Genomic DNA, 14,302 nt, shown 5'->3' on the forward strand with positions numbered 1-14,302 from the left:
TTGATCAATTTTCTCTACTTTAAATATCCTCAAAGAATAGCTAAAATATATGTATTTATTTGCATTTTGTAAAGAACAAGACTAAGAAAGAAATTGGCAAACTTTCCCTCTAAAGGGCCAGATACTAAATATTTTCGGCTTTGTGAGTCATGGTCTCTGTTGCAACTAACTACTCAAGTCAGCCGTGTTGTGTGAAAACAGCCCTAGGCAGTATGTAAATAAAAGGAGCATGGTTGTGTCCCAATAAAACTTTATCTACAAAAACAAGTGGTGGTCTGTCAGGCAATAGTTTGCTGACCCCTGGTCTATACCTCATGTACTATCTATCTATCTATCATCTATCTATTGATTGATTGATAGAATGTGTTTTTTTTTAATTTATTTATTTATTTTTGGCTGCATTGGGTCTTCGTTGCTGTGAGCGGGGGCTACTCTTCATTGCAGTGCGCAGGCTTCTCATTGCAGTGGCTTCTCTTGTTGCAGAGCATGAGCTCTAGGCACATGGGCTTCAGTAGTTGTGGCACATGGGCTCAGTAGTTGTGGCTTGCGGGCTCTAGAGCACAGGCTCAGTAGTTGTGGCACACAGGCTTAGTTGCTCCGCGGCATGTGGGATCTTCCCAAACCAGGGATCAAACCTGTGTCCCCTGCACTGGCAGGGGGATTCTTAACTACTGCGCCCCGCAAGGAAGTCCTTATGTACCATTTTAAAATGTTGAATTTTCTTTTAGGTAAAGGCCTCTCAGACAATAATAATTTCATAATGAAGTCAATTAGATTAATGAGTAATACAGGAGTGGAAAGTGATGCATATCCAGCATAACAATAGAAAACTGCAAAAAAAATCCTAATTTCACATGTTGAATTTCCTTAAAATAGTAATACGTTATTTCATACCGAAAGCCAATAAAATGCAATAGAAGCTACAGGAGAATAACAAGTATTAAAAGGGACTAGAACCTAATTAGGAGGGGAACCTCTTGTAGCAAAGGAAATAGTTCTAAAAAGTAGATGAATACAACCAGTTCTGATTTTCTTCTATATGTCCTGTATTTAATTTTAAGTATTGAGGCTGTGGCTAATGAGAAAGTCACTTTAGACATAAAGTCAAAAAGGAGCACCAGTCACCAGCATCTCCACAGTTATGATATTGCTACCCTTCCCTTTGGTCCACAACCATAGCTAAGCCTGCTCAAACAGAAAAGCCATTTTATTTTCCAAGAGACTAGAATTGGGCCACATATGTCTGCCGCTGTCCTGGCCAGAAGCTGGGGCTTAGACTGAAGTATTGAGGCTATATCTCTGGTGGACGGTGCCAAGTTTCGGGATCGCTGTCATTATACCCATTTGGAATGATTCACTTGGGCAGGTTGCCCAGGACCAAAGCTTTAACTTGCTGACTAGTTGAACATCAATAAGTAAGCTGAAAAAGCAGTTTGAAATGGCTACCATAGTCAAGGAGGATCAGGGTAGTTTTCAAGGTTCAGCACTAGGCATATTGGAGCTGAGAACAGTGCACGTGGCACTGTGTCTCTTTCAGTAAACAGCAACAGAATCCACTGTCCAAATATTAGGACCTGCCTCACAGATGAGTTAAAGCCAGGGACTATGCAGATCGGTCTGATACCATTTTCCTCTTTCTTACTGAACAAGACTAGGAGATGGGGAATAAAACAAGTCAAAAATACTTTTATAGATACCTACTAATGGCCATTAAAATAATAGGCTGGGATTCATGTTTACAAAGACATGTATTTACTTATCTACCAAATGTAGATTTAACAAGAATATATACATATAAAATATTTTGCTATATACTACAGGACTCGGGCAATTTTACATTAATACTATAATAAATGACTGGAAAACTATACATGAATCATTTTTTCCATTAGAAGGTTTGCATGCCACAAATACTTGCTATCCCATATTCAGTGTTTGCAAAACAAAATGTCATAAAATTCTCAATTTTCAGCTCCATTTCTTCAAAAAAAATCATCTAAGTTCTCATAATTGGTTAATTTCTATATCAATCTTAGTCCCCCAATTTTATAGCCCTCACAGTATTTAATCAGATGAAGTGTTAAGAGTCCTTAGAGATTTATTACTCGGCATTAGTTTTATACATTTCTATAAATGATATACTGATACTGTAGTGGAGCAGTGAACGTAAACCAGCTCTGCAGAACATCAGTGGCCATGGTTCTGTTTTACACATTGCAGTGCTCTGCACAAGTAAAATTGCTCATTATTCAATGTTGGGCCACCTGATTTGAAATCTGAGTTTGGTTTCTAAGACCTGAGAGAACAAGTGATAGTAGGTTTGGAGGAAATAATGTACAACCTTGGTCCATAAACTGGTTAGGTCTCAAGTGGGCTGGGAGGGATGTTTTGGATCCGGAAATGAAACTTGAAATGAGGCTGGCATAGTATATGTCAGGTTCCACTTAAGAGTATTTTGGCAAAACTGACACAGTGACACGCCGGATGCGTTGGAACTGTACCTACAAAAGCCAAAGCTAAAGATAAGTATGTGCTTCCCTATGACAGCTTTCTCTAACAGAAAAAAGATAAAAGAAAAAAGGAAAAAAATAATTAAAATAAATAAATATATATAGATAAAAGACAAACACACAATGTTATACTTTCCCCCGCAGCTACAGAACAAAAATTGGGCAGTCCATACATCAAAACATTAAGTCCAACATTAATGTGCAACTCAGGAACTAAATTCAAATCCTCTTTCTAAGTATTTTTATTAGCGGGTGCCAGAGTTTCCAATGTCTATAAATGCTTTAGTATTCTGCAGAATTGTGCTGACTTACTTTACAATCTAATACATGAGACTGGCCTGAAATTGCTACTGCACTATGAAAATTCTATGGGCCACATTATAACTGCCAAATTGGAGAATTCACATTCCCTTGGGGAATTCACGGTCAAAATTTACTTCCGATTTTCAGGAAAAGCAAAATCTAAATGATGATACATTTTCCACACTTTTGAGCCAAGGTCAGTGTACCACACCAGTGCCTAAAGCTTTCCTCCACCTGTCTCATTTCAAAACCTTTAACTCATCAGACACTGGCTAATTTATTTACCTCTGCAGGTATTGTTTATACGCTGAGATTAGTTCTACTGTATGTAAATCCTTGAGCACACAATTGTCACTTCTTCTAGGAAATTAGATATAATTAAAAAGCAATGAAGAAACACATTTTTAACCTTATAAATTCAAGTCCCACAGCAGGAGTGGGTGGTACTTCCCCAAGTGTATTCTAATATTTTAATGCACGATTCTCACTATTCCTAAAATTCTCATCAGAAAGTAAAATATTGATTTTAATAACTTTTATAATCACACTGAAATGTGCCAGAAAGGCACTTATATTTTTACCTTTGGATTCTCCAAAAGAATATTCACCAAAATGATATCCATAACTGCAATCAAAATCATTCACTACTCAACCTAGAAGAGTAATCTTTTCTGTCATCTTGACACTATCTCACAAGCCATCCACAAGTTCTCCTTAAAGTTACTCTGCATGTGGCAGATGAAGTGGAAAATCGGAACCATTTGTGAGTGAGTTTAAACTTAGTTTTCTTGGCTAAGTTGCATCCTGACCTAAATCCGTCAGCATTGCATTAATTTTCCACTGTTCCATGGGATACAGACACAAGCAAAGGCAGCCAAAAGAAGAATCCGGATTCTAATTTCAATAATTAAAATGACCATCTCCTTTTTCAAACAACTAATATCAAAACTAACATTCACATGCAAACAAATATTTATGGCAAACAACTACGTCTTTCATAAAATGACAAACAGTATAGACACTGTGTGCACCGAGCTGCACACAGTCAAGTGGAATGTCAGAGAAGCACCTACTTTAAAACCCATGTTAAGTTGGCAACAATATGATTTAAGTCTCACTCTTTAGGCCCATTTATGGATAAAAAAAATGTGTCAGAAATACAGCGCCAACCTGATTTTAAGCACATAAATTACCCCAGGTAACCATCCAAATACATAATGCAACAATTTTAATGACCAAAGTGCAGGTCAATTTTACCAAAATTTTGGAAAATTCTGGGGGTCCAAGAGTGCCAAACAGGTTATTAATTTTCAATCCATGACAATTTCATTCAAGACTTCTGAGTTGTTTTGTGTTGATGTTTGAAGAACACACATACTTTTTTCTTTACAAATAAAGGGGCACTTTAGCTGCTTCACAGAATTCTATCACAGAAAATTTGGGGAAATGTAATTTATCATCTAAACACCATAACATAGTGTTTTTTTTTTCCCAAATAAAACCATTGTATACACTGCTTAGCCAAAGCCCTGCTATTAAAGTATGTTTCAGTATTTAGACAAAAAAGAAAGACACCATCACTGCTAATGGCTGCTGTTTCTTACCAAGTATTATATTAAAGATTTCGTTAGCATTTGATGGTAACTAGTATTATCTAATGGGTACTGGTATTTCTCAATAGTAATTCCTAATCATAGTACATATATAAACTTGTGATGTGTTTGTTACATCAAACATTGTTCTTCTCTACTCTTTGGAAAAAACCTAAGAAGGTTACAATTTGGAAAACTTGGTTATTTGGAAAAACGAGAAGAAAACCCATGCCAAGACTAGGAGTGGGTGACCTGCCTCTAAGCAACTAAAAAGCTTTTGTGATGGGTTTAGCGTAGCTAATAATAAAGAGCAGATGGAAGGCAGCCAGCCAGTCACCCACAATCAGTATTAAAACACCCCCCAGTAAATATGGAGGGATAAATTTGGCAAGCTAGTGCCCCCACCAGTTCCCTGTTAGCAAGCTTCTTTAGATGAGAGCCCTTCTTCTACCCCCCTGCAGAAGGTGAATTTATATTTATTTCCTCCTTTATAGTACTTCGTACATTTGTATTATTTCATTAATTTGTTTAAAAGAAACTTTCATTCATCACCTTGCTCTCACCACCAGAACGACTAGCTGATTTTGTACCAGGACAATGCTTACTCCCTGCTAGGAAATCAATGAATATGTTTCAATTAAGTTAACTACTTGGATACATACGAGAAGATAGAAAAGGGCCTCCTGGGACATTTCTTAGAAAAGGGCCTCCTAGGACATTTCTATCTCTCTTTAAGTCACCTACTAGTGCTAGGAAAAGACTCCAGGTTGCCTTCACAAAGCACTATGCATTATGATGAACATTTGGTTTCAGGACCATAAAACATGACAGAAATAAAACTCCTTCTGATGGAAATTTGAGTCCTTTTGTGGATGTGCCTTTTCATGCATAGAGAATATGTGACTCGGAGTCCCAACTTCTATTTTTTTAACATCTTTTTGCCTAATACGCATATATTTTGAAAAGACAATCAATATTTGTGACCTTATCTTGAAACATGGCTCATTAAAACTATCATTTTAAATCTCACAACAGTTAATAAGCTGGTAGAGATAAAAATGATCTAGATATTTTTTTCCTGGTTTTCTGGAAACCATGGATGCTTCATTTTTGTAGGGGTTACTGTTTGTTTAGTTTTTTGTTTGTTTGTTTAGTTTTGTTTTGTTTTATTAATGGGAGTCTTTGGTGCCAAAGGCAAGACTACAATAGAACAGAAAATTGATGGTCTACTTATGTCTCAAAATCCCAAACAAATATAGGAGCAAAAAAGGGTAAGGAAGGTGTCCTTATCTAATTTTCAAGGGAGATGATTCAATACTTTAAAAAGACTGGTAAGATTTAACTGTCCATGCCTTTGACACGTGAGGATGAAATTCTGCTTAAGGAAAAATCTGTCTCATAAATAAGTGTATCTTTAAAAAAAAAAAAAAAGCCAGAACGTAATAATAAGTGTTTCTTGTTTTTGTTTTAATCTTTATTTATTTTTTGGCTGTGTTGGGAATCCACTGCTGCGTGTGGGCTTTCTCTAGTTGCGGCGAGCGGGGGCTACTCTTCATTGCAGTGCGCGGGCTTCTCATTGTGGTGGCTTCTCTTGTTGTGAAGCATGGGCTCTAGGCGCGCAGGCTTCAGTAGTTGCAGCACACGGGCTCAGTAGTTGTGGCATGTGGGCTCTAGGGTGCATGGGCTTCAGTAGTTTTGGTGCGCAGGCTCAGTAATTGTGGCGCATGGGCTTAGTTGCTCCGCAGCATGTGGGATCTTCCCGGACCAGGGAGCGAACCTGTGTCCCCTGCATAGGCAGGCGGATTCTTAACCACTGTGTCACCAGGGACGTCCCCCAGAATGCAGTAATAAGTTGATAGGAAAAATCAGTCTCTTGATAAATAAATGTATCTTTAAAAAAATAAAGTCAGAATGCAGTAATAAGTTGATCCAGTGAAATTTATATGCATATAATCAAGTTAAGAAACTTACATGGCTGGCTTCCACAGACTTTTGGAAGTGTTTTTCAACTTAAAGTCAAGCAGTTGTTTTAAAGAACCCTATCATAGAGAAACTTAAAGAAAAAGAAGTTTTCATTGATTTTTAAGGACTAGCCACGGTAACAATGTAAAATTTGATGATAAAAAACATCTAAAACTTAATGGACTTGTCAACATAAATGAGTCTATTTGAAGACTCTTTAAATTCTATGGGAAATCAAATCTTGGATGATAAATAATCTTCTAAAAAGTAGACAGCTGTTTCACATGCAGTCCTTAACTTCTTCATCGAAAATTCCATACATGATAGTATTCAACAATCCTTCAAATACCAAGAGATAGTTATCTGCAATATTACTGGAAATTCTGAAAACCCACCCTGCAAAAATACTATGGCTAAGTACAATCTCTCTATTGAGTCTTTAATATTCTGTCTTGCCTTATTTTTCTTGTCCATGCAATCAATTTAATCGGGCAGGATTATTTTTTAAAATCTTTTCTACTCCAAATGTGCTGTGATTCTGTGACTCAACATATGGGCAATTATCAAGAGAAGAATCATGTTATTAAAATAATGAAAAAACAAGCAAACAAAAAACATCCCTGCAATTCTCATACCTTTCTAGCACTACAAAACTTGGCTCCTGTATGGAATTGTTACATTTTAGTGTTCATGTACAAACCATCTTGTCAGACTCATACAAAACCTTCTAAGAAAGGCTAAAATTTTATCATGAAGCATGAAGTAGCAAATTAAGAGTTCAGATTCTTAATCAGTTTGATCCTTGATCATTTGAGACTATAATCCAAAAATGACCTAAGGTTGAATATATAGAGAGAAAAACGTTCTCTATTTGTAGACAGGTTAAGTTTTTGAGGTCATTTGATTCCAAATCTAGAGTAATCCCATACAAGTGACTAATCATTAAAGCCATGTGTTGGTTGAGGGCAGTTTTTGCCCCAGCCAAATGTTATTTATACAATTGATTCAAAGTTCTTAAAGAAAGAAGCTATGTAGTTGTCTTGGTTCTTCAGAGGCAATAAAGAAAGAATGCAGATTTCCGGCTAGACTCCAGTGTCAGACTATATACTTGCACATGTGGCCCAAGAGCATTTCCTATCCTACATGCTCTTCTACAATGTGACCTTGCCACTGCTCCATCAAGAAGTAGAGCCCAATTCTCCTCCCCTGGAATCTGGACTATACATATGGCTCCTCTGTGATTTCCCAGGCTGGTTCAGACAGAGACTGGTTCTCTTTGAACCCTTGCTCTCAGCAAAACTACTCATCCTGTAAGAAAAGAAGTCCAACTATGCTGAGACCACCATGCTAGAAAGGCCAGTCCCAGCCGAGTCCAGCCTCCCAGCCATTCCCAACAATAAGTCAAACCCTGTGAAACCATTTGGAAGAAGATCCTGCAGTTCCAGATGTTCTAGTTTCCAGCCATTCAACTCACCCTCAGCTCCAGCTCCAGACATCCTGGAGCAGAGACAAGCCATCCTCATTATGCCCTATCTGAATTCCTGACCCACAAAAGTCATGAGCATAAAAAAATAACTGTCATTTGACACCACTAACTTTGGGGTTGGTTTGTTTTCCAGCATTAATAACTGGAACACTCTTGGAGAAAACCTGTCCCTACCACTGATTGAGAACTTGGTAAACTTACAAAAATACCTGGTCTCCTCAATAATATATGGAGATAACATTAGCTAAACTGCAAGTTTATTCAACACTGGGAATAATAGAGATGTCTGGCCTGGAGTAGTACTGAATAAAAGGTAGCTATTAGACAATAAATTTGTGATCATGATTTACCAAGAGCACTGTTAAATGCTGGGAAGTACATATCAAAATTTAAATTTGAGACTAACAACACACTTCATCACTCAATGCAAAAAAAGTTTACCACTTAAGGAGGAAAAAGTCCTCAATTATTGAAAAAAATTATCACTTTGGGTTTGCTTCTCTGAATATATAAGGAAGAAATGCAACCCTAATGAGCAGGTATGTTTGCATATTTAATCTTCATGACAAATCATCTGATGACAGTAAGCTGTATGAGGTCATATGATTGGTAAGTGGTCAAGTTCAGGGCAGTTTGAATCCAAAGCCTCATATATTCTTCACAACACTACTCTGCCCTCCTAGAGGATTATGTTATAATTTATCAGCGTTCATAAAGAAGTTTACTGTGATATTTAGGTAATATAATCCAGGGACTTATTTTGGAGCACCTAAAATCCTTTTCACTGATATATCCAGCAGTACTTTGCGGTCTCACTAAGTGGGCTTAGTATTAAGCAGAAACCTGAAAGTGATTCTTCAAATTTATTCCTGACAGCGGGCAAAATCTATTGCTTGAGATATGCTTTTGTTTGTTTTGGTTTTGTTTTGAAAGGTTTTATGAAAGGCCAGGCTTCTCACATATTCATCAAATCCCTTAGCTGACAAAGATTGATCTAAATGGCTCCCTGGAGATTACAATCATTCTACAAATGTGAACAAAAGAGGAATTATATCTGCCCACAGATTAAAATGTCCTTTGTAAAAATCAATCTGGGGAACTTCAGAGTCTTAGGAGACCTTAAAAGGAAATCATCATCAAGATCTTGAAATGTTATACTGGGTTTTCTCTGGATTATTAATCAAGAAAGTTTTGGTGCTAAGTGCTGCTCTTTGAATAATTTTCCACCAGTCTACGCTGTATAGGTTAAAAAAAATTCCATTTGTTCTACTTCTGTTCTTTCTTAGGAAGCCAGAATAGAGTATAACTGTTGTGACCTCCAGGCTTGCTGAGCTATTTGTAAACATGCATCAATATCAACTCATTTCAAGCAACAAGCTGAACTTTCCCTGGAGTAAATCACATTGCAAAGTTTTCCAATGAAATTACATTTCCCAATTAAGATATGGATTCAAAATATGCACAGATGATACACATCTGAACTCAGAATCACTGTATCTCAGATTTTCTAAGATTTGCAGGTGTTTAGGCAGTTCCGTTTATCTTAAACTACCACCTAAGACAGGTTTTCTTATAATGCCTTTTAAAGTGGATTTTTATATCACAGTTTTTAAAAAATGAGCTACATACAAAGCACTCTTAAAAGAACCCCTTGTCAACTGAAAATAATAATATTCACCTGTTATTAGCCTACAGCGCACTGCCATTTCAAAACTGCCAGTGACTCGTTACAAATGCAGCTATTTTTAGGACAGTGCGCTAATGTTAATATTCCTTGAAAAAGGAACCAACTATTTAATCAAGTATTTTGTGGATGGAAAGCTGGATAAATGCCACTTGTTATATCCCAAAATTGCTCTCAGTAAATTGTGTTCATTTGGCCATCTGCACACCCTTACATTTTGCTTAGTCAGTAAATAACACAGACGTCAAAAAAGCAATCTGATTTATATGAAATAGCTACGTATTTATAAATTTTAAAGAAGTATAAAATTACCCTAGAGGTTATACAGTACGTTTGAAGTCAAGTTTAAGGTGTCAGCTTTCTGTATACACTTGAGTAATCCTATTTGTACTAAGGATTCTCTTATAATTGCTATGGCTGTGAAACCCTATAATTATATTCTAGGAAAAAAGTTATCAAAACTAAATGCGACTAAGCAAAAGTCTAAAACATTACTATCATTTAAAAATAATATTTAAGATGTATTAAAAGGCTGCCAAAATCATCCTTAGAAATTCTGTGGCCAGCAGCCATGTGAGTACCACCTATTCTAAACTTCCTAACAAGCATACTTAATTAATTTATTTTTTTCCTGTTTCCACCGCGAATGACAGTCTATTAGCCATTTTCTCATTTGTCTTTTTGGGAAATTTACAGCTTAAGGATGAATGCCTGGATAGTCCCCCATACACTGAATTGGGACACCGGAGAAAAGCATTACAGTTGACTGACACCCGGATTACTGGTTCCTACTTAGAAGTGCTGACGCAACCTACAATACACCAGGACACAAAAGGAATGGTTCTGCTGCTTTTGCTTAAAACCATAAAACAGGTTATAAGCGGCAAACGATGCACATTTGGTACCAAAATTAAAATGCGGCTTTAAAAATAATGGCTGAGGGGAAAGTTTCCCTAGGAACTGGGCCTAAGTAGGACATATTGTCATCGGTAGAAACATTCCTGAAATTTCCCTTCTGTATTTACAAGCTTGCCTCTTCACAGCAGTTTCAATTCTAATTAAGACAAAGGTTTTTAATTAAGCCCTGAAGATGCTGGTAAAGGGCCTTCAGTAAAACTGTCCTTGGTGGTTCCTCCTGAGGTAATTCATTTCGAGACAAAGAAGTGGATCTCTTAAAATCTTCAGAGAAGACATTTCCCTCCCTGCTTTCTGCTATTCAACACAGCAAACAGACTGAGAAAAGCTGCCTGCCCTTTGGAACGGGCAAGGAAAACATTGCTCGTTTCACTTCAAGCTTCCCCCTTGTTTCAGAATACTGGTGCACAGAAGCTTCAAGTGCACCGAACACTGTAAGAAAATAGACTTTGTAAAGTGGGGAGATGAGCGATTTTCCAGATTTTGTTTCCTTTCCTCCTGCATCCTCCCCGTCCACCACCACCTTGGGGAGGAAAAATGAACTGCTACTACATAAAGAAAGTCAATAACTTGTTCCAGATAGCCTCCAACAAAACCATTTCCACCAGCCCAATTTGCTTCTGAAGTATACTTTTTCTAGGATGAAAGCTATTTTATTTTCAGGAACGCAACAAGAAATAAATGCTGCAGTATGAGTTTCAGCAAGAGGGTAGAATAACGGGTTTAGAAGAAAAAATCAGAAGCTGTACCAGCCTCCGATTTTCACCTTGCAGAGTCCTATTACAACTATATTTGCATTAAGCTTGTGTCTCCCTATTTCCTTGCTTAGAGAGGAAAAAAGCAAAGATAAATGGGTATGGAGGCAATGAAGGAAAGATTAGCAAACACTGCAGACGCGCCACAAACTCGAGCTGGCTTCTCCCCATTCCCCACATTCCTGGCCGAGAGAAAAGGATACGGGCCTGAAAAGAAAATGGGAGTTGAAGCTTGTTTCTCCTACCTATCTGAAAAGTCTTTATGCAATCAGGGGGCTATTATTTCAGGAGACAGAGAGAAAGGGGCAAAAGATTCACGTTGCTAAGGAGACGTGCTGGAGCTGGCATTCCTACATAAATTTCCATTTCTATTGGAGAGGGGAAAGAAAGCATATTTTCTCCAAAGTTTATTTGGATCCCCTGGTTACTGAAGAAAGGCATTTTACCAATTTATTTTATCTTTAGTTGTAAACAACCAACCCTGAAAGAATTAAAAGACCTAAATGTTGACCTCCCGCTGCCAACCAGTCCCCTCCACAGTAAATTAAGCAACAAAGACGAAATCCTTCAATGGAAATTTTGAGGTAATATCAAAGAAAAAGCCTTTTGTAAACAGACAAATTTATGGAAGAAACTAAACCAAGTGCACTAATTTCTTTTATAACAAGAAACCAAAGACAAAAGCAAATCTGATTTTTGTGGCTCTTTGTCCTATTTCAACTTGCCTGGAACTTGACACGTTTCCAGTAAGGCTTTATAAATAGTCCCAGAGAAGACAGGGAACTGTCACGAAGGAATTTAATGAGTTTCTCAGGGGTGCGCGTTTAAGTGTATAAAATCACAGCCTGGTCTTCTGCCTTTTATTCCCCTTTCTCTGCACTGACACCAGCAGCTGAAGAATCAAGATTAGCGAGGAATAGGGGTTTGCAGCAAGAAATCGGAAGTTGTCAGATTTCTGCTAAGGGCGTACACATTGGGAGGGCAGGGGAAGGCAACCGGAGCTCAAGGAGAGAGTAAAGCGGTAAAGGCCCTCCGTGACTACCTAATTCTCCGTCGTCCACCCCATCCCTTTGCTGTTTCCAGGGCTGGCTGAATAAGCCACAACTTTCCAGGCATCTGTGAGTACCTCATGCAGAAGAGCAAAAAAGATCTGGAGGACTGAAGAGGCATCTGGAGTGGGAAAGAAAGAAGAGCAACTCTCAACCAAGGACGGTGTCACCAAAAAAGGCAAGGAAATTAAAGCCTGTCCCTCTCCCAACTCTTCACATCGCTCAAAAATTTAAGGAACTAAAATCCAAACCGAAACTCACGGGAAAACCCAGGTAAAGTGGAGTAGAACAGGCAGAAACGGGGGCACTCAGAGGTAAACTCAGGCACATTCCTCCTTGAGAGAGAAGTGGGGAAGGCAGACAGAACCCACAGCATCCTGGTGGGAGTTGGGGCGCTTTTGCTTGTGTCTTTTTTAACGCGGGTGTGGAAGGCGTTGCATTTTCAACACAGCCACATGGTTCTCGCCTTAAATGATAACAATTACCCAAAATAGCATACGTGTTACTCCAGAGCCCGAGGAATGGCCACGGTTGGAGAGGGCGTGGGACATTGTACTGGGTTTGGCGACCAGGATTGGGGAGAGGTGAGGGGTGGAGATCAGGGAGTTGGCTGGAGCCCGAGGATCCGCGAAGGGCCAGGATGGAGGGGGCGGACTAGGGTGGGGGACACAGAAGGAGAGGCGGTAGCTGTCCAGGCAGCGGGGCGCGGGGAGGTCCGGGGCGGGAGGCAGGGGTCGCGGCGCGCCGGGCCCTCACCGCTGCTGAGTGTGGACTCGCAGTGCCAGATGTCCAAGCTGGCGGGTTTCCGGCAGGACTCCCACAGGGACAGGTAGTACTGGTGGTCGGCCGTGACCCAGGCCGGGCTCAGCACGGCCCCCAGGTCCAGACACAGTGCCAGGAAGATGCACACCAGCCCGACCAGCTTCAGCGGGGTCAGCACCGACACGCGCACCTCCTCCATGCCGCTGCCCGCCGAAGCCATGTCCCGGGCGCCGCAGCCGGCCCGCCCCGCCGGAGACTAGGATGCCAGGCGGGTCCGGAGAGCCGGGAGCCCGACCTCCCACGGAGGGAAGCAGCCGAGCCGCCGCGCGCGTGGACTCGCTCCCTCGGGGATCCGCGCGCTATCCGCCGCGCCACGAAGGTGGATCTGAAGGGCGGCCGGCCGGGGACCGGGTCGTAGGTAGCCGCAGCGACGCCGTTCCCGCCGTGGACCTTCGCCGCCGGCCCAGCGCAGCGCTCTGCCCGCGCCCGCTCCGCCCGGGCGCTGCCCCGCTCGCTCGCTCCGCCCCGGCCCCTCCCCGGCTGCGGGAGGCGGTGCCGAGCGGGGAGGGGCAGCGGTCAGCACGCGGGCAGACGTCAGGCTCCGGCTCCTGGCTCCAGGCTCCCGGCGCGAGAGGCTTGCGCCCGCCCCACCCCTGCCCGGTGCGCGCGGAATGGGTCCGCTCTCTCTCTGCCCACCGTGCGCTGTGCGCGCGCATTGAGTCCTCTACCCTAGTGTGCTGCGCGCACATAGCCCCATGCGAGCCCTCCGCCCCAGAACCGCTGCGCTGGGCAATTCCTCGAAGCTGCCCGGCCCCCGGCCCCGCCCCTGGCCGCGCTCGCTCCGGGGTCGCCTGGCTTCCCGCCCCCACCCCCTCCCGTCACGTGGATTTCCTTTTCTTAGCGAGCTGGGGTGGGTCCTTTTCTAGAAGGCGTCAGCTGTAGATTCCTAGGTTTCTTGGGCTGTGGCCATTGGAGCAAAGAGAGGTTCTCTCTCAGCGATGTAACACACCCCCTCCCGCCCCGCCAATTTCTCATCCCGGGGGGATTTGGAAGAAGGTGGAGAAAAGTGACAAAAGGCATTTTGTTCTCTTTTCAAACTCAGGATGGACCCAGTCTTGGACGCGATCTCTTCCCCCCCCCCCCCGCCCCCTCCCGCCCCCTCCCGCCAGTTTTCCCTATTTCCTAACTTTCCCCGCCGGCCTACTGCGGCTTCTATTCTCTGGGCTCGCCTCCTTTCGCGCCCCCTAGGAAGGGCGGCGTGAAACGAAAGAACGCAGGAGCTAA

At 41.3% G+C, this 14,302-nt stretch overlaps 1 protein-coding gene across 2 annotated transcripts in view; it reads right to left on the reverse strand.

The window, feature by feature from the left end:
* Positions 1-13,534, reverse strand: part of TMEM47 (transmembrane protein 47) — a 29,426-nt gene extending 15,892 nt beyond the window's left edge. Inside the window, exon 1 of one of the 2 annotated variants that reach the window (XM_032619839.1) lies at positions 13,013-13,534. In XM_032619839.1, the coding sequence (XP_032475730.1) occupies positions 13,013-13,238 (226 nt within the window). In that variant the 5' untranslated portion in view covers positions 13,239-13,534. The remainder of the gene's footprint in view (positions 1-13,012) is intronic. The other variant, XM_032619840.1, reaches the window with a different exon arrangement.
* Between the last annotated feature and the right edge of the window lie 768 nt (positions 13,535-14,302).

The sequence above is a fragment of the Phocoena sinus genome, chromosome X, assembly GCF_008692025.1.
Source record: "Phocoena sinus isolate mPhoSin1 chromosome X, mPhoSin1.pri, whole genome shotgun sequence".
Classification (NCBI taxonomy): Eukaryota; Metazoa; Chordata; class Mammalia; order Artiodactyla; family Phocoenidae; genus Phocoena; species Phocoena sinus.